Source organism: Carya illinoinensis, chromosome 9 (genome assembly GCF_018687715.1).
Source record: "Carya illinoinensis cultivar Pawnee chromosome 9, C.illinoinensisPawnee_v1, whole genome shotgun sequence".
In the NCBI taxonomy this organism is placed as follows: Eukaryota; Viridiplantae; Streptophyta; class Magnoliopsida; order Fagales; family Juglandaceae; genus Carya; species Carya illinoinensis.
This window is the reverse complement of record NC_056760.1, coordinates 26,022,501-26,041,230: the sequence shown is the minus strand read 5'-3', so window position 1 is coordinate 26,041,230 and position 18,730 is coordinate 26,022,501. Positions and strand designations below refer to the sequence as shown.

At 34.2% G+C, this 18,730-nt stretch overlaps 1 protein-coding gene across 1 annotated transcript; it reads right to left on the bottom strand.

Annotated features, from left to right (window-relative positions):
• Positions 1-9,832: 9,832 nt before the first annotated feature.
• On the bottom strand, positions 9,833-13,662 carry LOC122275137. The gene is made up of 3 exons (XM_043084098.1): positions 13,305-13,662; positions 12,627-13,190; positions 9,833-10,249 (listed from the first exon to the last, which is right to left on the bottom strand). Exons 1-3 carry the CDS (start codon positions 13,453-13,455, stop codon positions 9,894-9,896), a joined length of 1,071 nt encoding a protein of 356 aa, XP_042940032.1. The 5' UTR covers positions 13,456-13,662; the 3' UTR covers positions 9,833-9,893.
• Positions 13,663-18,730: the final 5,068 nt, after the last annotated feature.

Here is an 18,730-nt window from a genome sequence, read left to right as displayed (position 1 = left end):
CTTGCTTGGCTGTGTTTTAGCTTTCACAAATTTTGCATGAATCTTTGTAATTTTTATCTGAGTAATGTAAGATACAATCATGTATTGTGTAGTGTTTCACACTTTTCAGAAAAAGAATTGGATCAATTATTAAAAAATTAAAATTTTTGAATAAATTTTATATTTACTCAATTTTTAAAAAAAATAATATATGGGACTTGCGTATTTTATTTACAAATATCATTTCTCAATAAGAAAAGTAGTTATCTTTCTTCCAGGATATATATATATATATATATTGGAGATAACTATGTCCGTTCTGCATGCACGGGAGAGACTCGATCTTCTTGTTTAGAGCACAAAAGGGGGGCATTATTTTGCCAACTTATTAAATCATAATCGCTTATTCCCTAGCTACGAGCTCAATGCAATCGCCTATGCACAGTCCCTCCTAGCTCGGACTTCACTGATTTTTGTTCATTTTATTGATAATTAAATAAGAAGAAAACTTAAATAACTCCACTTACTCCATGGACACAGATTCTTGGTTCAAACTTGCAATTGCACGTGCATGATGCCAGCTTAATTTCTCCTCTGATAGCTAAAATTTCTACACAAAAATTTTATGTATAGTAACTTTTATATATTTCATTAATGTAATTAGTTAAGTTATTTTTTTAATATAAAATAACTGTTTTGTCCAATCACATTAGTAAAATATACAAATAATATAAAAAAATAACTATATGTAACAGAAATCACACACACACAGACATATATATATATATATATATATGAAAAATTACACATATAAACTCGGAATAAACTAATTAACATCAGCATACAATGCAAGTAATGAACAAGTAAGCATAGAATTAACTAATTGGATGAAATCTAAGCTAAAGGTTTTAGCTAGTCTAATGCAGGTCCTTTATACAAAATTTAGCTATATATTTCAATGACATTTGGCTATTCCAATGTTGGTGCTTTGAGGTTGTTTTTTTTTTTTTTTTTTTTTTTTTTTTTAAATGCTTTGCGGTTGTTGAATATAAAAGCTCGTAATTTAGAAAGGTATGATCGAACTTAATTCGTTAAGGTAAAAGTTTGGGACCGTCAACGCCTTTATCGAGGAATTAATCTACGCCTATAGGATAATTCATTCAAATTAGAACCCTAATCCTCTTTAGCAAACAAATATTTGTACAACTTCAAGCATCATTTTATTAAAAAACATACGTACGGTACCAGAACGATCGAGCAAAAAATAAAAAGATATAAAAGCTGTTTTTTGCTCCGAATTTAGTACTGTTGATCATCCCCTCAAGTTAATTAATTAAGGTCAGTACTAACAATATTTATGCAATCTCTTAGTTAAACTTCTGAGCTACAATAATATTATTGAGCCACGTCCTCTGCATGCATATAACAATAATATTAATCATGCGTGAGGCCATGCATACGTACGTAGCAGTACTCGATTCTCAGTCGGTCATTAATGATGGCTAGCATGGCTCTTTTAGGCTACGTTTCCATGTTGAGTTAAACTGAATTTTGTATGAATAATAGTGAATTGAGTAGGTAAAGTTAGTTATATGTGTTTAGATTTTAAAATAAGTTTAGTATTATTTATGAAAAATTGAAAAAGGTTGTCGGTTCCACATATAAAGATGTATTGAGTTAAATTAGACTGAATATTGATTTCAGTTGAGTCTTACAATCAAACAAGACTTAATTGGTCCTTGAATCAATGCCTTTGAAGATCAATGCCCTTTCTGCAATAGGGCCTTTGAAGATATTTCTCATGCCTCATTCTTTTGCCCTTTGATTAGACAAAGTTGGAATAAGAAATTTCAATATTTAGCATAATCAGATGAGGGGACTGATATGCTGAGTTTAGCTCTGTGAGTGCATAGCCAAGCTATTAAAAGGGATTTAGATAGATTATTTCTTCTAACTTGGAAATTTTGATATAGAAGGAATCAAAAAGTTTTTGAAGGAAAGATCATTCATCCTAATCAAATGATGAATCAAACCCTAGCATTATACAAAGAACATACCGAGATCAAGAAAGGATCAAGTGATTCTCAAGGTTCTATCTTAGGTTGAGTTTCACCTACTGTAGGTTGTGTAAAGTTAAATGTTGATTGTACAATTTTCAGTGATCAATGTAAAGCAGGGGTTGGCGTAATTTTGAGAGATGACAAAGGAATGGTCCTTATGGCAGCAAGCAGGAAGGAAGCAGAAGTTAGAGAGCCATTGAAAATCGAGTTGCTGGCCATTCTAAGGTGTTTACAATTATGTGTTCTCTTGGGTTTGCAAAATCTAGTAGGGGAATTTGATTCCCTTCTTGTGGTAAATGACTTACTTGATGATGGTCAGAATTGGTCTTTGTTAGGGAACTTAGTCTATGATGTTAAGGTGTTGATGAAGATGATTTCAAGGTACTCAATCAAACACACAAGATGTACTGCTAATGAAGCAGCCTATCGGTTGGCAAAACATGCATGGAGTCTTGAAGACATGTTAGTTTGGTTGAATTCATTTCCAGAATGTATTTCTCAAATTGTTTGGTTAGTAATTGATTTAAGGGTTCATTTTCCTATAAAAAAAATGAATACAATCATGAAAAGCAATAGTGTTTTTTGTTTCAACTTTTTCTAACGGTTTTATCCCTCATGAATTTATCTATTTCGTCCCTTATGATTGGTCTGAAAGTAGAATACCCGATGAACAACAATTGTCTACAAGTTCTCTCTCTCTCTCTCTCTCTCTCTCTCTCTCTCTCTCTCTCCCCTACCCAAAATCACGCAATTGCTTGCTTTCAGACTAACAAAGACACTCACTTGGAAGTGCATTAGCGAAGAAATCTTTGGTACCAAACCAAACATATAACAAGCAAACTAAATGAAGAAAAAACTTTGATGAGCCACACTTTGTCGACTGTCTCCCACATTAGCATAAAGCTTGATGAAGAAGAAAGAATAGGGCCTCTGAAGATATTTCTCATGCCTCATTCTTTTACCCTCTGATTAGACAAAGTTGGAATAAGAAATTTCAATATTTAGCATAATTAGATGAGGGGATTGATATGCTGAGTTTAGCTCTACGAGTGCATAGCCTAGCTATTAAAAGGGATTTAGACAGATTCTTTCTTCTAACTTGGAAATTTTGGTATAGAAGGAATCAAAAAGTTTTTGAAGGAAAGATCATTCATCCTAATCAAATGATGAATCGGACCCTAGCATTATACAAAGAACATACCGAGATCAAGAAAGGATCAAGTGATTCTCAAGGTTCTATCTTAGGTTGGGTTTCACCTACTGTAGGTTGTATAAAGTTAAATGTTGATTGTGCAATTTTCAGTGATCAATGTAAAACAGAAATTGTCTACAAGTTCTCTCTCTCTCTCTCTCTCTCTCTCTCTCTCTCTCTCTCTCCTACCCAAAATCACGCAATTGCTTGCTTTCAGACTAACAAAGACACTCACTTGGAAGTGCATTAGCGAAGAAATCTTTGGTGCCAAACCAAACATATAACAAGCAAACTAAATGAAGAAAAAACTTTGATGAGCCACACTTTGTCGACTGTCTCCCACATTAGCATAAAACTTGATGAAGAAGAAAGAATAGGGCCTCTGAAGATATTTCTCATGCCTCATTCTTTTGCCCTCTGATTAGACAAAGTTGGAATAAGAAATTTCAATATTTAGCATAATTAGATGAGGGGATTGATATGCTGAGTTTAGCTCTGCGAGTGCATAGCCTAGCTATTAAAAGGGATTTAGACAGATTCTTTCTTCTAACTTGGAAATTTTGGTATAGAAGGAAACAAAATTTTTTTGAAGGAAAGATCATTCATCCTAATCAAATGATGAATCAGACCCTAGCATTATACAAAGAACATACCGAGATCAAGAAAGGATCAAGTGATTCTCAAGGTTCTATCTTAGGTTGGGTTTCACCTACTGTAGGTTGTGTAAAGTTAAATGTTGATTGTGCAATTTTCAGTGATCAATGTAAAATAGCAATTGTCTACAAGTTCTCTCTCTCTCTCTCTCTCTCTCTCTCTCTCTCTCTCTCTCTCTCTCTCTCTCTCTCTCTCTCTCTCTCTCTCTCCTACCCAAAATCACGCAATTGCTTGCTTTTAGACTAACAAAGACACTCACTTGGAAGTGCATTAGCGAAGAAATCTTTGGTACCAAACCAAACATATAACAAGCAAACTAAATGAAGAAAAAACTTTGATGAGCCACACTTTGTCAACTGTCTCCCACATTAGCAGCTTGATGAAGAAGAAAGAAACCCAACAAGCCCAGAAACTCATCAGACAATAAAATAAAATAACAACAAAAACAAAACCCCAAAGTAATTTTCTTCAACACATACAACAAAGTATGGGAATGGAGATGAGTTCCCTTTGCATTGCTGTTATCTCGGTTCCACATGGACGTCTCAGCCAACAGCCACCATGTGAGCCCAGATCCATCGTGTATTCTCCATCTCAAAGTCTATGTCACTGGAAATTTCTGCTTCAGCCACTATCGTCCTCAACCGCGTCTCCTCCATCTCGTTCTGCCATTGTCGACCTCTAGCCGCACCACCGTGAATATCGACATAGCTACCTAAGCTCCATCGCGTCCTTGTTTCTTCCGTACGGTGTCCTCTACTCATTAGGTAAGTATGCCGCACAACGCCCTATGGTTCTAGAATCATATCTGTCACTTTAAATTACTTGTAAGTTCTTCAGCATTTAAAAGTTCATACATATGTTAGTATAATTACAATACAAAGATTGCCATAAAAAACCCTCTGCCGTATTATTTTGTGAAGGTTTTGAACCTTTTAGTGTATTGACCAAAATAACCCTGATCTTTTTAGATGGTCTAAACTCTCGTGGACTTTGTTGTAGTTGGGCTTACCTAATTTCAACTTGAGTTTTAATGGACTTGAATTTTTGGTTAAACCATGTTTTTAATTGGGCTTATTAAATCAGCTTGCATCTAGATTTGTTTTGCTTGTTTTAATTGGGCTTATTTAACTTTACATGGACTTTTGTTTTATTTGAAGATTATTAGTCAATAAACTATTTTATAGAAAATATTTAAGGATTTTAATTATGTTTATTAAGTATTAATTTTTACAACAAAATTTAGTAGTAAATAATACGAGTCTTAGCACGTTAAGTCTGATTATGTATATTTTATTAAAAGAGTTTCCAGCTTTGTTTAATAGATTCAAATAGAATATAATTTCCTACTAAATTGTAATATGTTATTTGTCTTAAATTATTATTAGATTATAATAATAGTTTTATCAAAAAGATTTTCCATTGTTATTTTGTTAGCTTTGATAAAATTAATTTATTATAGATATAAGTAGAAAATAAAGAAGTATGTGAAGCATACTCAAATGACATTATTATTTATTAGATTTTTTTGTAAAGTTGAATAATTATGTTATTCATAATAAAATTTAGCCGTTTTATAAATTCAGATTTCACGATTTGTTTTAATGGATTTGTATAAGGACTAAATACTTTACATAATTATAATTTGGAAGTGAGAATAGGTTATTAGTATCTAAATAATTTAAAATATCAATATTCATTGATTTCCATTTTAAACAGAATACCTAATTATTCTCTATGGTATGAATTTAATTACGAGAGATATTAGGACACGTTTAACTAGACATATTTTGTGGCATTTAATACTTCATGCAGGTGACAAGTTATGAAGTGAGATTCAGGAAGCAGCATAATGAAATAAGTAATTTGATAATAAATTAGGATCATCACTTTAGTTTAGATAAATTATTATTAAAGCCAGTTTTTTGACAGTCACTTTTTATGTACCCGTATGTCATAATATATGCAAACATATCATCCAGCATAGTACACAATTATGTTATTCTGCATTATGTCCAGATTCAATAGTTATAATTATATGTGTATTATGTCATGTACCTCAGATGGTCATTCAGATGCATGGTACCAATACAGATTCAAGATAGATGTGCAAAAAAAATCAAAAGAGTATGACTTAAGTAGAGGTGAAAGTTTGAACCGAAAAATCGGCTTGGACCAGGCCTAATTGGTTGGTCCGGTTTTGGACCAGTTCGGTCCAGGACCAATTCCATGATTCCACAAACCAAATATAATTGATCTGATTCTGATTTTAAGATTTTTGAAACCGGACTAGACCAGTTCATATTTATATATAATTAATTTTTAATATTATATATATAATTATATATATTATATATAATTATATATGAAATAAATTTATAACATAAAATTATAATATTAAACATGAACATTTGTTTGATCATATGTTATTAATATAAAAAATATATATTAATTACATTTTTAGGCTTAATCAATTCTCAACATAATCCTTTAAATCCTTTTGATAAATACATAATACATTAATAATACTAATATATATTAATATAGTAATAGTAATTACATTTCACTTTTATTAATTGGTATACATTAGTATACTAATGTATATTAATATTAATACTATATTAAATCACTATAGTATTAGTGATGATATTATATTAAATTATTAGAACTTATTAATATTAAATCACTTTTATATGATAATATTAATACTAGTAGTACTATATTAATATTAATACTATACTAGTACTATACTATACTATACTTGTTCTTAGTAATTTAATATTAATACTAGTACTATATTAAATCACTTTTATATATTAATACTAATACTATATTAAATCACTATAACTTATAATAATATAGTTATACTAAAACTGAAAAACCAGACCGAACCGACCGGAATTAATAAAACTAGAAGTACCGGTTTAGGAAAATAATCAAAACTGGTACATAATCAGTTTTTGAAAATACAAAACTAGTATAACCAGTTTGGTTTAAAAAATTGTATAAAATTAGACCCGTTACACCCCTAAACTTAAGTGATAAAGAAAAACCAAAAGAATATGACTCTGAAAAATTAAAAGAAAAATATTTGATGATAGAGTGGATAGTATGTCAGCTATGCATGAGAAGAACCATTAAAATCTGACAAAATAAACAATGGAAATATTAAATTTATAAAATAGACTTCATAATACTATAGGTTAATCATAAATTTAACAATTAGTAATGTACTTTAAATCCCTTAAGTATTTTCGATAAATTAACAATTAGTAATATCTTTATTTCAGTTAAAAGTAAACCCAACTTAAATGTTAAGCCCAACCCCACTTAAACCTATTACAACAATTCAACAATTAAGCCCAACGACACAGGAAGTAAGTCTAATTAAAATCAAGTCCAACCCAACATAAGATAACTTATTGATTGTTGGAACAAATAAAAACTCAAGCCCCTAAAAGGAATCAAGCCAAGGTAAAATATCAGTCCAAAAATTTTCTGTTGGGCTTTACCCAACTCTCTTCTTTATAAAAATTTCTGGGACACTCCCCCCCAAAAAAAAAAAAAAAAAAAAAAAAAAAACAAAACACAAAATCCAAATTCACTTTCAGCAAATGCTCAAAAAAACATTATCTTGCTAAACTTTCTAAGCACCAAATATATTAACCAGTGAAAAATTTTCAACTCGTATGATTTTAGAATATTAGTTTCATTTTATAAGAGAAATGGTCATAGCTAAACACTTATAGGATATCTGTTTTCATAAATGATTGATTTGATATCTTTAATTTCGTAACCGTGCTGATGGTCAGTATATACGTCAAACCTAATAATACTTACGTAAAGAATGGTGTTTATAAACTAGGTGATTTTGAATGTGCAACTCTCATGTACCCATAACAGGTTGCTAGCTCTTTGAATGATGATCTTGTATGCTGGCCCAGTTATATATGCAAAGAATGTTGTTTTTAATTATATTAGGTGGTGTTCAGAATCTGTCTGCTTCTATGAAGATTTATTTTATTTTAATTTTTTTAATTTTTTTCTTCAATCGGGCGCTACGTGCATGGGGTATATGTGCCTTGCACGTAGTCCCTTACTATTAATGTATATATATATATATTCAACAAGCATATACCCGTTTGCTTTCTTAAAACATGTATGTATTTATATATAATGAAAGTAATTTATTTTTAATTAATTTACATGATAACGTTAATTGATTAAATTTATTTTCTTCTAGATTATGCAAGAAAGTAATGTTATGATATTTTTAATCAATATTTAAGAGTAAATTAAAGGAAAAAAAGGATGGATAGTAAAATGGTAGTAAAAAAAGTGTAAAAGTATCATTACCCATATGTGCATATATATGCCAATATGGATACAACTTTCTAAAGATATTGTCTTTCGGACAAAATTTTCTTTCAAACTGAATCAATTTAAAAAAATGGACATTTATCTCTTAAGCATGTAACAAACATATGCTTTTTTTAAATGAAGGAATCATGTCAATATTTATTCTAAGTTATAATAGACACTTGTCATGTTTTTATAGGACTTTGAAGGAAATTTCCAAAAACCTGTGGCGGTAAAGCCACTTTTGTGGACTTTTATGGGTCAAAACTTTCAACAAATGGATAAAAGGATAAGAATCATTTTTCTTCTTCATTAAGAATTAGAATTGGTAAAAAATGGTGGGTTATTTGACAGCACATATCAAGCTGTTCCAGCTTGAATTCACATTTCACATTGCCAAACAACCATATTCCCACCACCTTCATTTCCTATATATATATATGCTTTTGTTCTTCAAAATACTATCCCATTTTGGAAGCAAAATATAGAGAAAGAGAGAGTTTTTTAGAGAGAAAATAGTGAGATTTTTCCTAAATATTATCTTTCTTTTTATAAGAAAGAGTGTATTTTTCTAATTTTATAAGAGATGGTATTGCCAAGTGTGCTCTCCTTATTCTATGGAGAAATTCTTTTAATCATTTTGCTATAGTAAAATCCTTCGACAATTTGTCCGTGAAAGATTTTTTATTCCAATTAGTTTGGAGATTTTTCCACGTAAAATTTTTAGCGTTCATTATTTTTCATTCTTTCTCATTTCTACTTCAATTGTAATTGTATGCCCTATACCACAACGTCCTAACAAAACCCTGTTATCTTTCCTTGATGGTAGCTTTTACTTGATTTGACTTTATTGAATCACAATATTCTTCTCCTTTGGTTGGCTAGCTGCTAATCTCTTGATTTAAAATCACATGGCTAGCTAATCTCTTGATTTAAAAGATGTGCTTTATCAAGGAGATCATGAATATATCCTGGAGATTGAACCGAGAACAGATTAAACAGCGTACATATATAGAGCTAGCCAACCAGCTCCACATTTTATTTATAGATCAGAAGTTAGTACATATCGAAATACATGATGTCGTCCTTGTTGTGAGATATATCGTAGTTGAAGAATGCTACTTTAATTATCATATAAAACTTACCGATCAAATGACTCTCTTGACGTGTCATTATACATTATCATATGATGTCACAATATTATGGTTTATTAAAAGATAAAAATAAAAACTCAAATACAAAAGGGGTAGAGGAAACCTAGAGTTTTAGTCCTTTTTTTTAGTAGTTTTGGATGCCTTTTTGGTTTGAATATATTTTTATGTTCTTTTTTTATTTTTAATAAATTACGTAATACCACGTTATGGTGCCATGTTAAGAGGATCATCTGAGCAGTAATTTTCAAATGTTCCAATAGCAATATATTATAGTTATAATATGAAAAGTTAAAAAGTAATACAGAAAACTTCTTACATTATTAATAGTACATCAACAAACGAACTTGTAAATTATTATTATTATTATTTTTTAATCTATAATACATGAGCACGTACCGAAAACAAACCGCATAGAAAGAATTAACAAAGCATACTTCATCGAAAAGCCATGTTTGTTTTTATATCAATCAATGATGCAACACACAATGATGATAATCAGAAACATAATCTTCTCTTACAAGCCTCAAGCGGTAATGCATACATGTTACAACATCCCATTTCTCCTACCATCTCTTCAATCAAGTCCCTGCAAATGTGATCCTGTAGAGCCAACCCAATTCTTCCAATTTCTCTCCTCTTTCCCCAATCAATATCCCTACACACTTCCTCCACACTCTCTATCATGGCTTTACTGCTCCATATGGACGATATTGATCCTACGTTATAAATGTCTCCTTTCCTCTCAACTGTTTCGGTAATGTTGATCATTCTGTCGTGGAAATATATCTTTGTGGTTTCCTCTTCCCCTGGCTTCTTCCTCAGTTGCTTTTGATGCTGTTGTACTAGTCTTCCTGCATGCGTGTTACTTTTATATAATATTCTTATATCTGCTCATGTCTTTATGATGATCAACAGCACTCTCTTAATATAATTCAGTCTATGTTTGGATGCTCAGTATCTAAAATCATCTATGAATAATAGTAAAATAATTTATTAATAATAATAAAATAATAATAAATAATTTATTAATAATAACGAATTAATTTGAAAACAATTTAATTTTCGAACGCACTCTAGTTTCGTTGTTTCGTATGCAGTATTATAAAAAAAGAGTATTTATAATAAGTTATTTGTGACAAAAATAGATAAAAAAAAATTGATATTTTCGTAACAAATTAGAAACATTTTTCTTATAATTAATGATGTTACCCTATTCTTAGTTAATGAGACAGGTCATGTGATTAATGTATAACGTACACCAGGGAAAGTGAAAAAGATAAAAAGCCCTAGCTGTTCGATGACATATTGTTTTTGACAGCTCAAGTGCGTTTGGACCTACTCATGAGTACGTTCTATGGCATGCGCTTGGACACTAGTACTGTTCTCCTCCATCCTCAAACCTGATTTAAGTACTTGATTAACGTCTGTCAAAAGTTAAAGCGATAAAAGCTGTATTTTCTTTTCTTTTTACTTCTCTCTCTTTTTTCCTTCGAACCCATCTTTGACTGCATCATGAATCAGAGCCACGTACACATGCACACACACGTGGTCCCCCACCCCAAATATAATACAAAGCCTATATATATATATATATATAATCTATACGCCACATTGGTTATCTTTTTATTTTTATCTTATTACATAAAATGTGACATTTGTTATTATTGAATAATATTTTATTAAATAATTTTTTATTATTTAATAATAATAAATATATTACATATTATATAATAAGATAAAAATAAAATAAGAATGTAGTATATAATATTATTATATATATGTAGAGAGAGGGAAAGGTAGAATTACGAAGATTTTTTTGGTGCATTGATTAATGTTGGGTGGTGCAAGGAAGTAACAGCAATATGGTTGAGAAAAAAAAAAAAAACAGGAAGAGAGGTAAATATTTAGCCATATTTCTCTTAAAATAACAGCTGTAAGTCATTAATTGTTATATTATATATAATATATTTAGGTGAAGATCCACTGACCTTATCGTTGAAAGTGGCTTTAAAAATAATCAAATGGTCTCCCACTACCAATGTTTATAATGCATACATGGGTCCAAACATGACCTGGTCATCTTATCATGATTTTCAACTTTGAACTGCTCAGAGCTAGGGGAAATAAAATGCTGAGTTGGAATCCTAAACCTTGGTATATGTGTGGAACATGCACTTTAATTTTCTGGATACATCATTGTCTACTGTTAGAGGAAAATCCTAAAATCCCAATGCGACATTTCTATGAACAAAACTTACCTTTTATATATATTTATATATATGGTAGTGTAGGGATTAATTAATGTCAACGTACAAATGAAATTGCTTGAAATGAGTCATGACAACACAAGACGGGCTTGAATTTTAGCTAGGGATTTTAATCAACAATATTAATTGTTTTAATCTGTTGTAAGTTTGAAATAGAATTAATTTTATCTGTAATCACCACCTATATAATTTTTGTTAAGAGATCTGCTAATCATCATTCCCACACAAGCACCACACATCACATTTTTTTTTTCTTTTACTAAATATGTGATATATGAATCACGATGAGTAGAAGAATTTAATTAGGTTAAGAAGAATAAGACAAAAAATAAAAAAATATAAAAAAATGTGTATGGTGTGTGGTATGTGAAGATGATGAATAAAATTTTTCGTTTAATACTAGTGTATTCATTTCATTTAATTAAGAGTTATTTTAAATGGTTCAAATGAAAAATTCTATACAATATACTACCATTGAACCATTCCATTTGTATCATACTAAATAAGATGTAACATATTTATTCTTATTAAATGATGAATAATGCTATACAATATATTACTATCTCACTCGCATCCTATTATATATAATATAACACATTTATTATCATTTAATAATAATAATGTTATATATAGTAGTTCTCCGATTCATACAATTAGATGGCATGTGGTTGAGAATAGAATATTAGTTTCCTATATGCGTCCATTAATTTAATGGTGGAGTATGCCACAAGTTATCACAGTCAATGAGGGCAAAGGTCTCAGAAAGTATAGAGTAGATAATTAATATTTTGTATAGAAACTTAATTTTGTCCGATCTGAACAACTACTAAGATTAATTATTGATTCCTTAAGTTTAATTTACGTTAATGTATTAATGTTTTAATTTTATTTTTATGGAATGCAAGTACACATAAGTAGTAAATCAGAGAAATCAAAGCAAAGAAAACAGAACAGAACGAACCGTTTGCGTGCCTTCTGGAGTGGCAGTACTGTCCAGTAGTAGTACTCGAAGGTGAAGGAGTGAAGTCGTCCAGCACGGACACCGGACTCGGCTGCTGTTGCTCGCCATTGAACTCCGACCATCTTTTCAACGTATTAGTTTCCCCGTCAACATGTTGACCCTCGTCCGTTGATTTCGGCCGCTCCGAAAACTGTACAGACTCGATGATCTTCCTGAGCGCGTTCAAGTCCTCGTTGCATTTCTCCAGCGCTCCTAAGAGCTTCCTTCTCTTCTCTGCTGCCGATTCCGGCATTCCCTCCAACCCCATCAGCCGCGCCATCAGAGCCGGCGGAGTCCGGAAGTGCTGCGGTGAGTTTGAGGAGTTCGAGTGCCGCATCTCCGCCGGAAGTGTAGGGCTCCTTTGCATGTCGCAAGACAATTTTCGCTGATCAACGGCCGCGTTTTCTCCCTCCTTTGCGCTTTGCTCTTGCGGTACTACTGATGGGGAAGCTTGGGTTGTTGAGACCGAGGAGGGTTTTGGTTTAGCAGGAGAAGAGACCGCATTGATCTTTTCCTGCTTCTTTCCTGAGAGAACAAACAAACGGATTTCTATATATTAGGTTATGCATATGACTAGCTTAAGGACTCTATCTAGAATATGCATGTACAGTTAGTAGTAGGGTTAGAAGAGAAACAAACCGAAAGTGAGGAATTTGCGGCGATTATGGTACTTGGAAACTAGGTTGACAATGCCGGACATGCATCCGATGCTCTTAGAATGTAGGGTTTCGGGCGCAATGTTTTCCCTGTAGGAAGAAGACGACAACCGAGTCTGGTCTGATTTCTTCATAGATCCTGATCTCTGTTATGTCTCTCTTGGAGTGTGAGAGTGCTTTGTTGGGAGATGAGAATGGGAATGGGAATGGGTATATGCTGTGTGAGGCAATTAGGCAGAGATAACGGCAATAAATTTAGGTACTTTGATTGAAAGAAGAAAAAGAAAGAGTGCCTGTGCCTGTGCGGTGGCCAATCTTGTCTCATCTTTGAACGTAAAAAAGCAAATGAAGCATCATCATGTGGAATTCTTTTTTTAGGAGCTTTTCGGTTTGCATGAGTGTTTCTTAAGATTGCTATTGCTTTGTCACAGCCATTAGATGGATCATTATTTGAGCTTAATTTATCAAAATAATTTTTAAAATTTGAGGATGCATGAGAGAAATAGATTATATATAAAGTATGGTATTTTATATTATTTTTTGAACATGATTTAATTCATGACATCTGATCAAAACCCACTTGACCAGTAGCCATAATAATAATAATTGTTGTAAGAAGGGACTTCATATTTATGTATGTGATCCATTTCTCATTTTGAGAGACAGACATAATTAAGATGGGGGGTTGGACGGCACGAGATCTCAGTGACTGCTCCTACATACCAACAAATAAATTGAAAAAAAAAATCATAAATGAAGAGTTTATTAATTAAGTGGTTTTAAGTTTTAAAACTGCTACAGATATAAAAAGATTACACAAAATAAATCTACAAACTGATGTGATTTCATAAAATTCGTTAGATATTTTTTATAATAAAACTAACTTTATAATTTGATATACCATATTAAGTCATATTAATTTGTAAGTTTACTTGTGTATAATTTTTTTGTAACTAAATTATTTTCCTTTAAATTTTAACCCATGACACTCTACTCGATGAAAGCAATTCTTTTTCTAAAAGAAAAAAGATCTTTTTTTAAAGAAAAAAAAAAGAAGAGAAAAGAAATGAAAGAAAAACAAAATTGATCATCTGAATGTTTTGGTCGTTAGTTAAAAGATGTTTGTTCTTATTTACAACTATTATTCATTTTACAATATTGTGATTGTACTTGACTCATCATGCGTTTCTCGGGGCAATATGTAGCTTTGAATGGCCGGCAATTGATACGTACCCCCTTCTTGCTTGTACCGTTGTACGAAGGTGCCGTTAACGTGCATGTCACCGCACCATCACTCCGGCCGTTCCTACACTCCATTCCCCTTTCTTTTTTAAACCAAAGCAGGGGGCTCTCCGTGCTTTCCTTTCTAGTTTTGCAGGGTATCGTGTTTATAATCCCACACTGCAAACCATCAGTCATTAACTTAAAACGGAGAAAAGATAAAACTAATAACAGAGAATGCATAACACTGAGCCTTCCAGTTTAAAGCTCTCTCCCCCTGCCGCCGATGCTTCAGTCCGAGTTTCAATCACCGCTTTCCATGATACCGAGACTCAAGTTCCTAAGACCCAATTTTCTCCCATTTCAGGTTTGAAGGTCCATTTTATAGATCGAGGTTCCTCTCTCTCTCTCTCTCTCTCTCTCTCATCTTGCTAGAGGTTGACCAATTCATTTTCCGGCTAGATTCTGGCATTTCTTCGGCATCATTCCATAAGTTACTACATGAACATACATTTCTATTGTCTTAATCAAGCATGACTACACTCCATTCAATGTGTTATGGACATATTTCACATTGCCACACAAGCAATCACTTGCCACCAAAAGGAGAAGTGGCTTGAGGTGTGTAGAAACGCCTCTGGTGTTTAAATTAGAAAAGATAATAGGGATCTCTTAGGAAGTAGAAAATGATCTCATTGTCATACTTACGCGGGTATAAATAGAACCAACAGTGCCCCCTTTTAGGTATAGTAACCGCATGATCTCTCATTTGAAACTCAAGTGACACGATAACTATATGAACTTCCCTTGCCTTCCGGAGCGGTTAACAAATGACAACTTATTTGAGATTTTAGAGTGGTTGTCACCATATTATCTTAGTAGGCTGAGTTCTCAGCTCAGAGCTTGTTGACCTAGGCTTGGGCTTAAGCCCAAAAGGCTATCCAATGGGCTTATAAAAAGAGGAGGGGATTAAACCCCTTCCAATTATCCTGCAAAGTCTCACCACGCGCAGCGTGATGGACTTATAATGATGGTGTCGCTCTGTGTTCTGGGCTTTCTATCTTTTCTCATTGCCCATGTTAGAGAATCGTTCCACTTTCACACTTCTTCACGTTCCCCTTTGCCATTTTACATTTAGTCACATTTTTTCTCTCAAATACTCATTCGTCTTTCCTTACTCCAACCCTTTTGGTACTCTCATCTTCTTCTTAGATGCTTTGCTGCCTTGTGAACCCTTTCTATCTTCTTTCGAATCGATGGCCTCACCCAAATCTTCTTGCCCACCTTCCTTTTGTCGAGATAGGTCTTCTCGAGCCCACAATCCTCCTACTCGCTTTGAAGAGGTGGTCGCTGGCTCTTGTTCTACTTTTGAGGGTCATCAATGGGTTGTGTCTACAACCCATCACGAGCTAGAATTTGCGAGAGACTATTACGAGATCCCATATTTCATTGTTTTGGGCTTGCTTGAGTAGTGCCGTTGAGTTGCAGATATCAAAGGCTTGGCTGTTTATGTGGCCTTGTACCTGGCTCCGTTCTCGATAGGGCTTCGCTTACCCTTTTTTCATCCTGTGTGCAACGTGCTAAATTTCCTAGGTCTTGCTCCTGCCCAACTTGTGCCCAACGCTGGGCAGTTTCTGATGGCTTGTTGTGTTATTTGGTAGAGGGTTCTAGAGCCAACTGGCGATGAGTAGCTCGATGTGACTGCCTGTGAGTTCCTTTCCCTTCATGGCTTCAGGTGTTTGGGTGAAAACCTTTGTACTTTCAGGGTTCATAATCGGTTGTTCCAACTGGAGCATAAGTATTCCCATGCCAATGACTGTAAGGGGAAATTTTTCTTCATGTCAAGTGAAGGTTGGGAGTTCCCTTTAGATGAGGCTGCGAATCAGGAGTTTCCTATTAAGGCCTCATGAAACCCTATTCCTGATGACCGTGGCTTCGAGATTATCCTTTCCAACAACGAGGAGGCTTCATTCTTTTGGTATAGGCTTGGGTAGAGGAGAACAACAATTCCACCTAGTCAAATGTTATATTAACCCATGCCAATATTGATAGATCTGTGATTTTGCCCAGCAGGGAACATGTTTTTGGTTACCAATTTCTAGGTGCCCCGTCGTTGACTAGTGGTCCGAAGAGAGGTCTGTCATCAACAATGGAAGGCAAGAAGATGAAAAAAGCTCACCTAAATCTGCTCGCGCTGTGACCCTTTAGATGAGTCGAGCTTTACTAGGGTTAGACCCTCATCGCCTCCCCAAGCGAACTGTAGAAAAGATTTGGGATGCCCCCAAGGGCCTACAACCAATTCCCTTGATGAGATTATGGCTCAGGCTGAGGCCAATTTGGAATTGGTGATAGGAGTTTGCCAGTTCCACTCAAGGCTGCTCTGCCAACTTGCCCCCATGTGATGGCCCAAGTGGATGTTGCTAGCTTGGATGAGGATAAGGTCATCGTGACCTGAAATCCAGACTTCCTGGGATCTCCTTTTGCCACATCGAGCTGTTTTCCTTGTCCTTTTGAGGCCCTCGGGTAGTCTTTCCAAGTCGAAGATTTTAAGGGCCCGTTGGTAGGGGCCACTCTCTTTGCATTTGGTTTGCCTATCGCCTCAACTATCTCGGGTGTGATCACTCCTGAGATGCCTTTCACCTTATCCAATCTTCTCCACGTAGGATCTTTGGGGTCGATGTAAGTGGGAGTAGGGTGTCAATTACCTATTTGCCCTTTAGTGTTTGCCCGATAGGAGATAGCGGACCCTTGTTGACTTTCCTAGTTGGCCATCCTTTCATTGAGTTCCCTTGGGTGTCACACAATCAGGAAGACACCATGGTCCCTCCTGCTCATCAGTCTTCCCCCGATGTAGTGGTGGCATTTGCTCAGGTAGAAGCACCCACACCTTTTCCTTTTGGTATCCCTAATCCTTTCACGGCTTCTCCCTTGTCTACACTAGGCTCTCCACCTTCAGAATATTTTGTACCTTTTGTTAGCATGTCCTTTGATCTACTAAGTATTGCGGTTCATCAAGTTCTCGGCCTAATGGTTCATCTTGGCCTTTAAGTGCATGTTGAGAGGAGGCCTTTCATGCCACCGTTCGTAATCTCTATAGCATCCTTTCTCCAGTGATTTTCTCTTGCCTTGTTTTTTCATGGTTTTGCCCATTTGATCTTGATTTGGTTGTGTTTTTAAGGGGTTGATCATTTAGCGGCTGCTTTAGTTGATGACTGCTTGGACTTGGAAAAAGAAAACCAGTCCATGCACTCTTGTTGCACAGGTAGAGAAAGAAGAGATAGTCTAGGGGCTATCTAGGGTCGAATCCTACTCCCATCAATTGGAAGATCAGGTTGCCTCCTTGTGTGGGCAAGTTTATTTGCTCAAATCAGAACTAGTGAGCTCCTTAGAAGAAGCTAGCCAACTTCGTCATGAGGCCGAGGCTAAGGAGACGAACGGAATAGCCTACTTACCTGCCTCAACCAGATGGATAAAAAAGGCAAAGGAGCTGAAGCAGAAAAAAGCTGATTATGTTGCTCACCTAGTTGCTTCTAAAAAGGGACGTCGAGAGGCAAACATTCGCTTGAGTATGTTGAGGGCGAGAAGACCAAAGAGGAACAATATCTGGCAGAGGTGAAGAGAGAGCTTAAGAGCCACGATAGCCATTACTTGCAACTGAGTGAGATTCTGGAGTCACAAAAAAAAAAAAAAAACTGTCGAAATTAGAGCTGAAGGTGACTAAGCTAAATGTTGAGTTAACTCGTTCTCAGGATGAGGTTGCTCACATTCTTCCTCAGCTGACAGCTGCCTATTTCATTTGGAGCAGAGCCTAGGGTCTTGGATACAAGCTCAGGATCAAGCAATTGAGAGAATTTCTACTCGCCCATCTGGAGATAGATCTTTGCAGTTTGGACTTGAAGTCAATTCGAGCTAGTCCCTTTGCTTATCATGTTTTTGACTCCCTTGGGTGAGATACAATGCCAGATGCCTTCCCACCTACTTGCCATACCTGATGACCCACTCAAATTTGAACTTTTATACTTATGCTTCAAATGGTTTTGTTTTTATGGAATGTTATTCATGTATCAGTCAAAATGTTGTTGTTTTTATGGGACAACAAGCATGATGTTTTTGTCGTTAATTGAGATCATAGACCAAGATGCATGATGTTTTCATTGTTAATTAGGCAAAGACTTACCTTACTCGGCT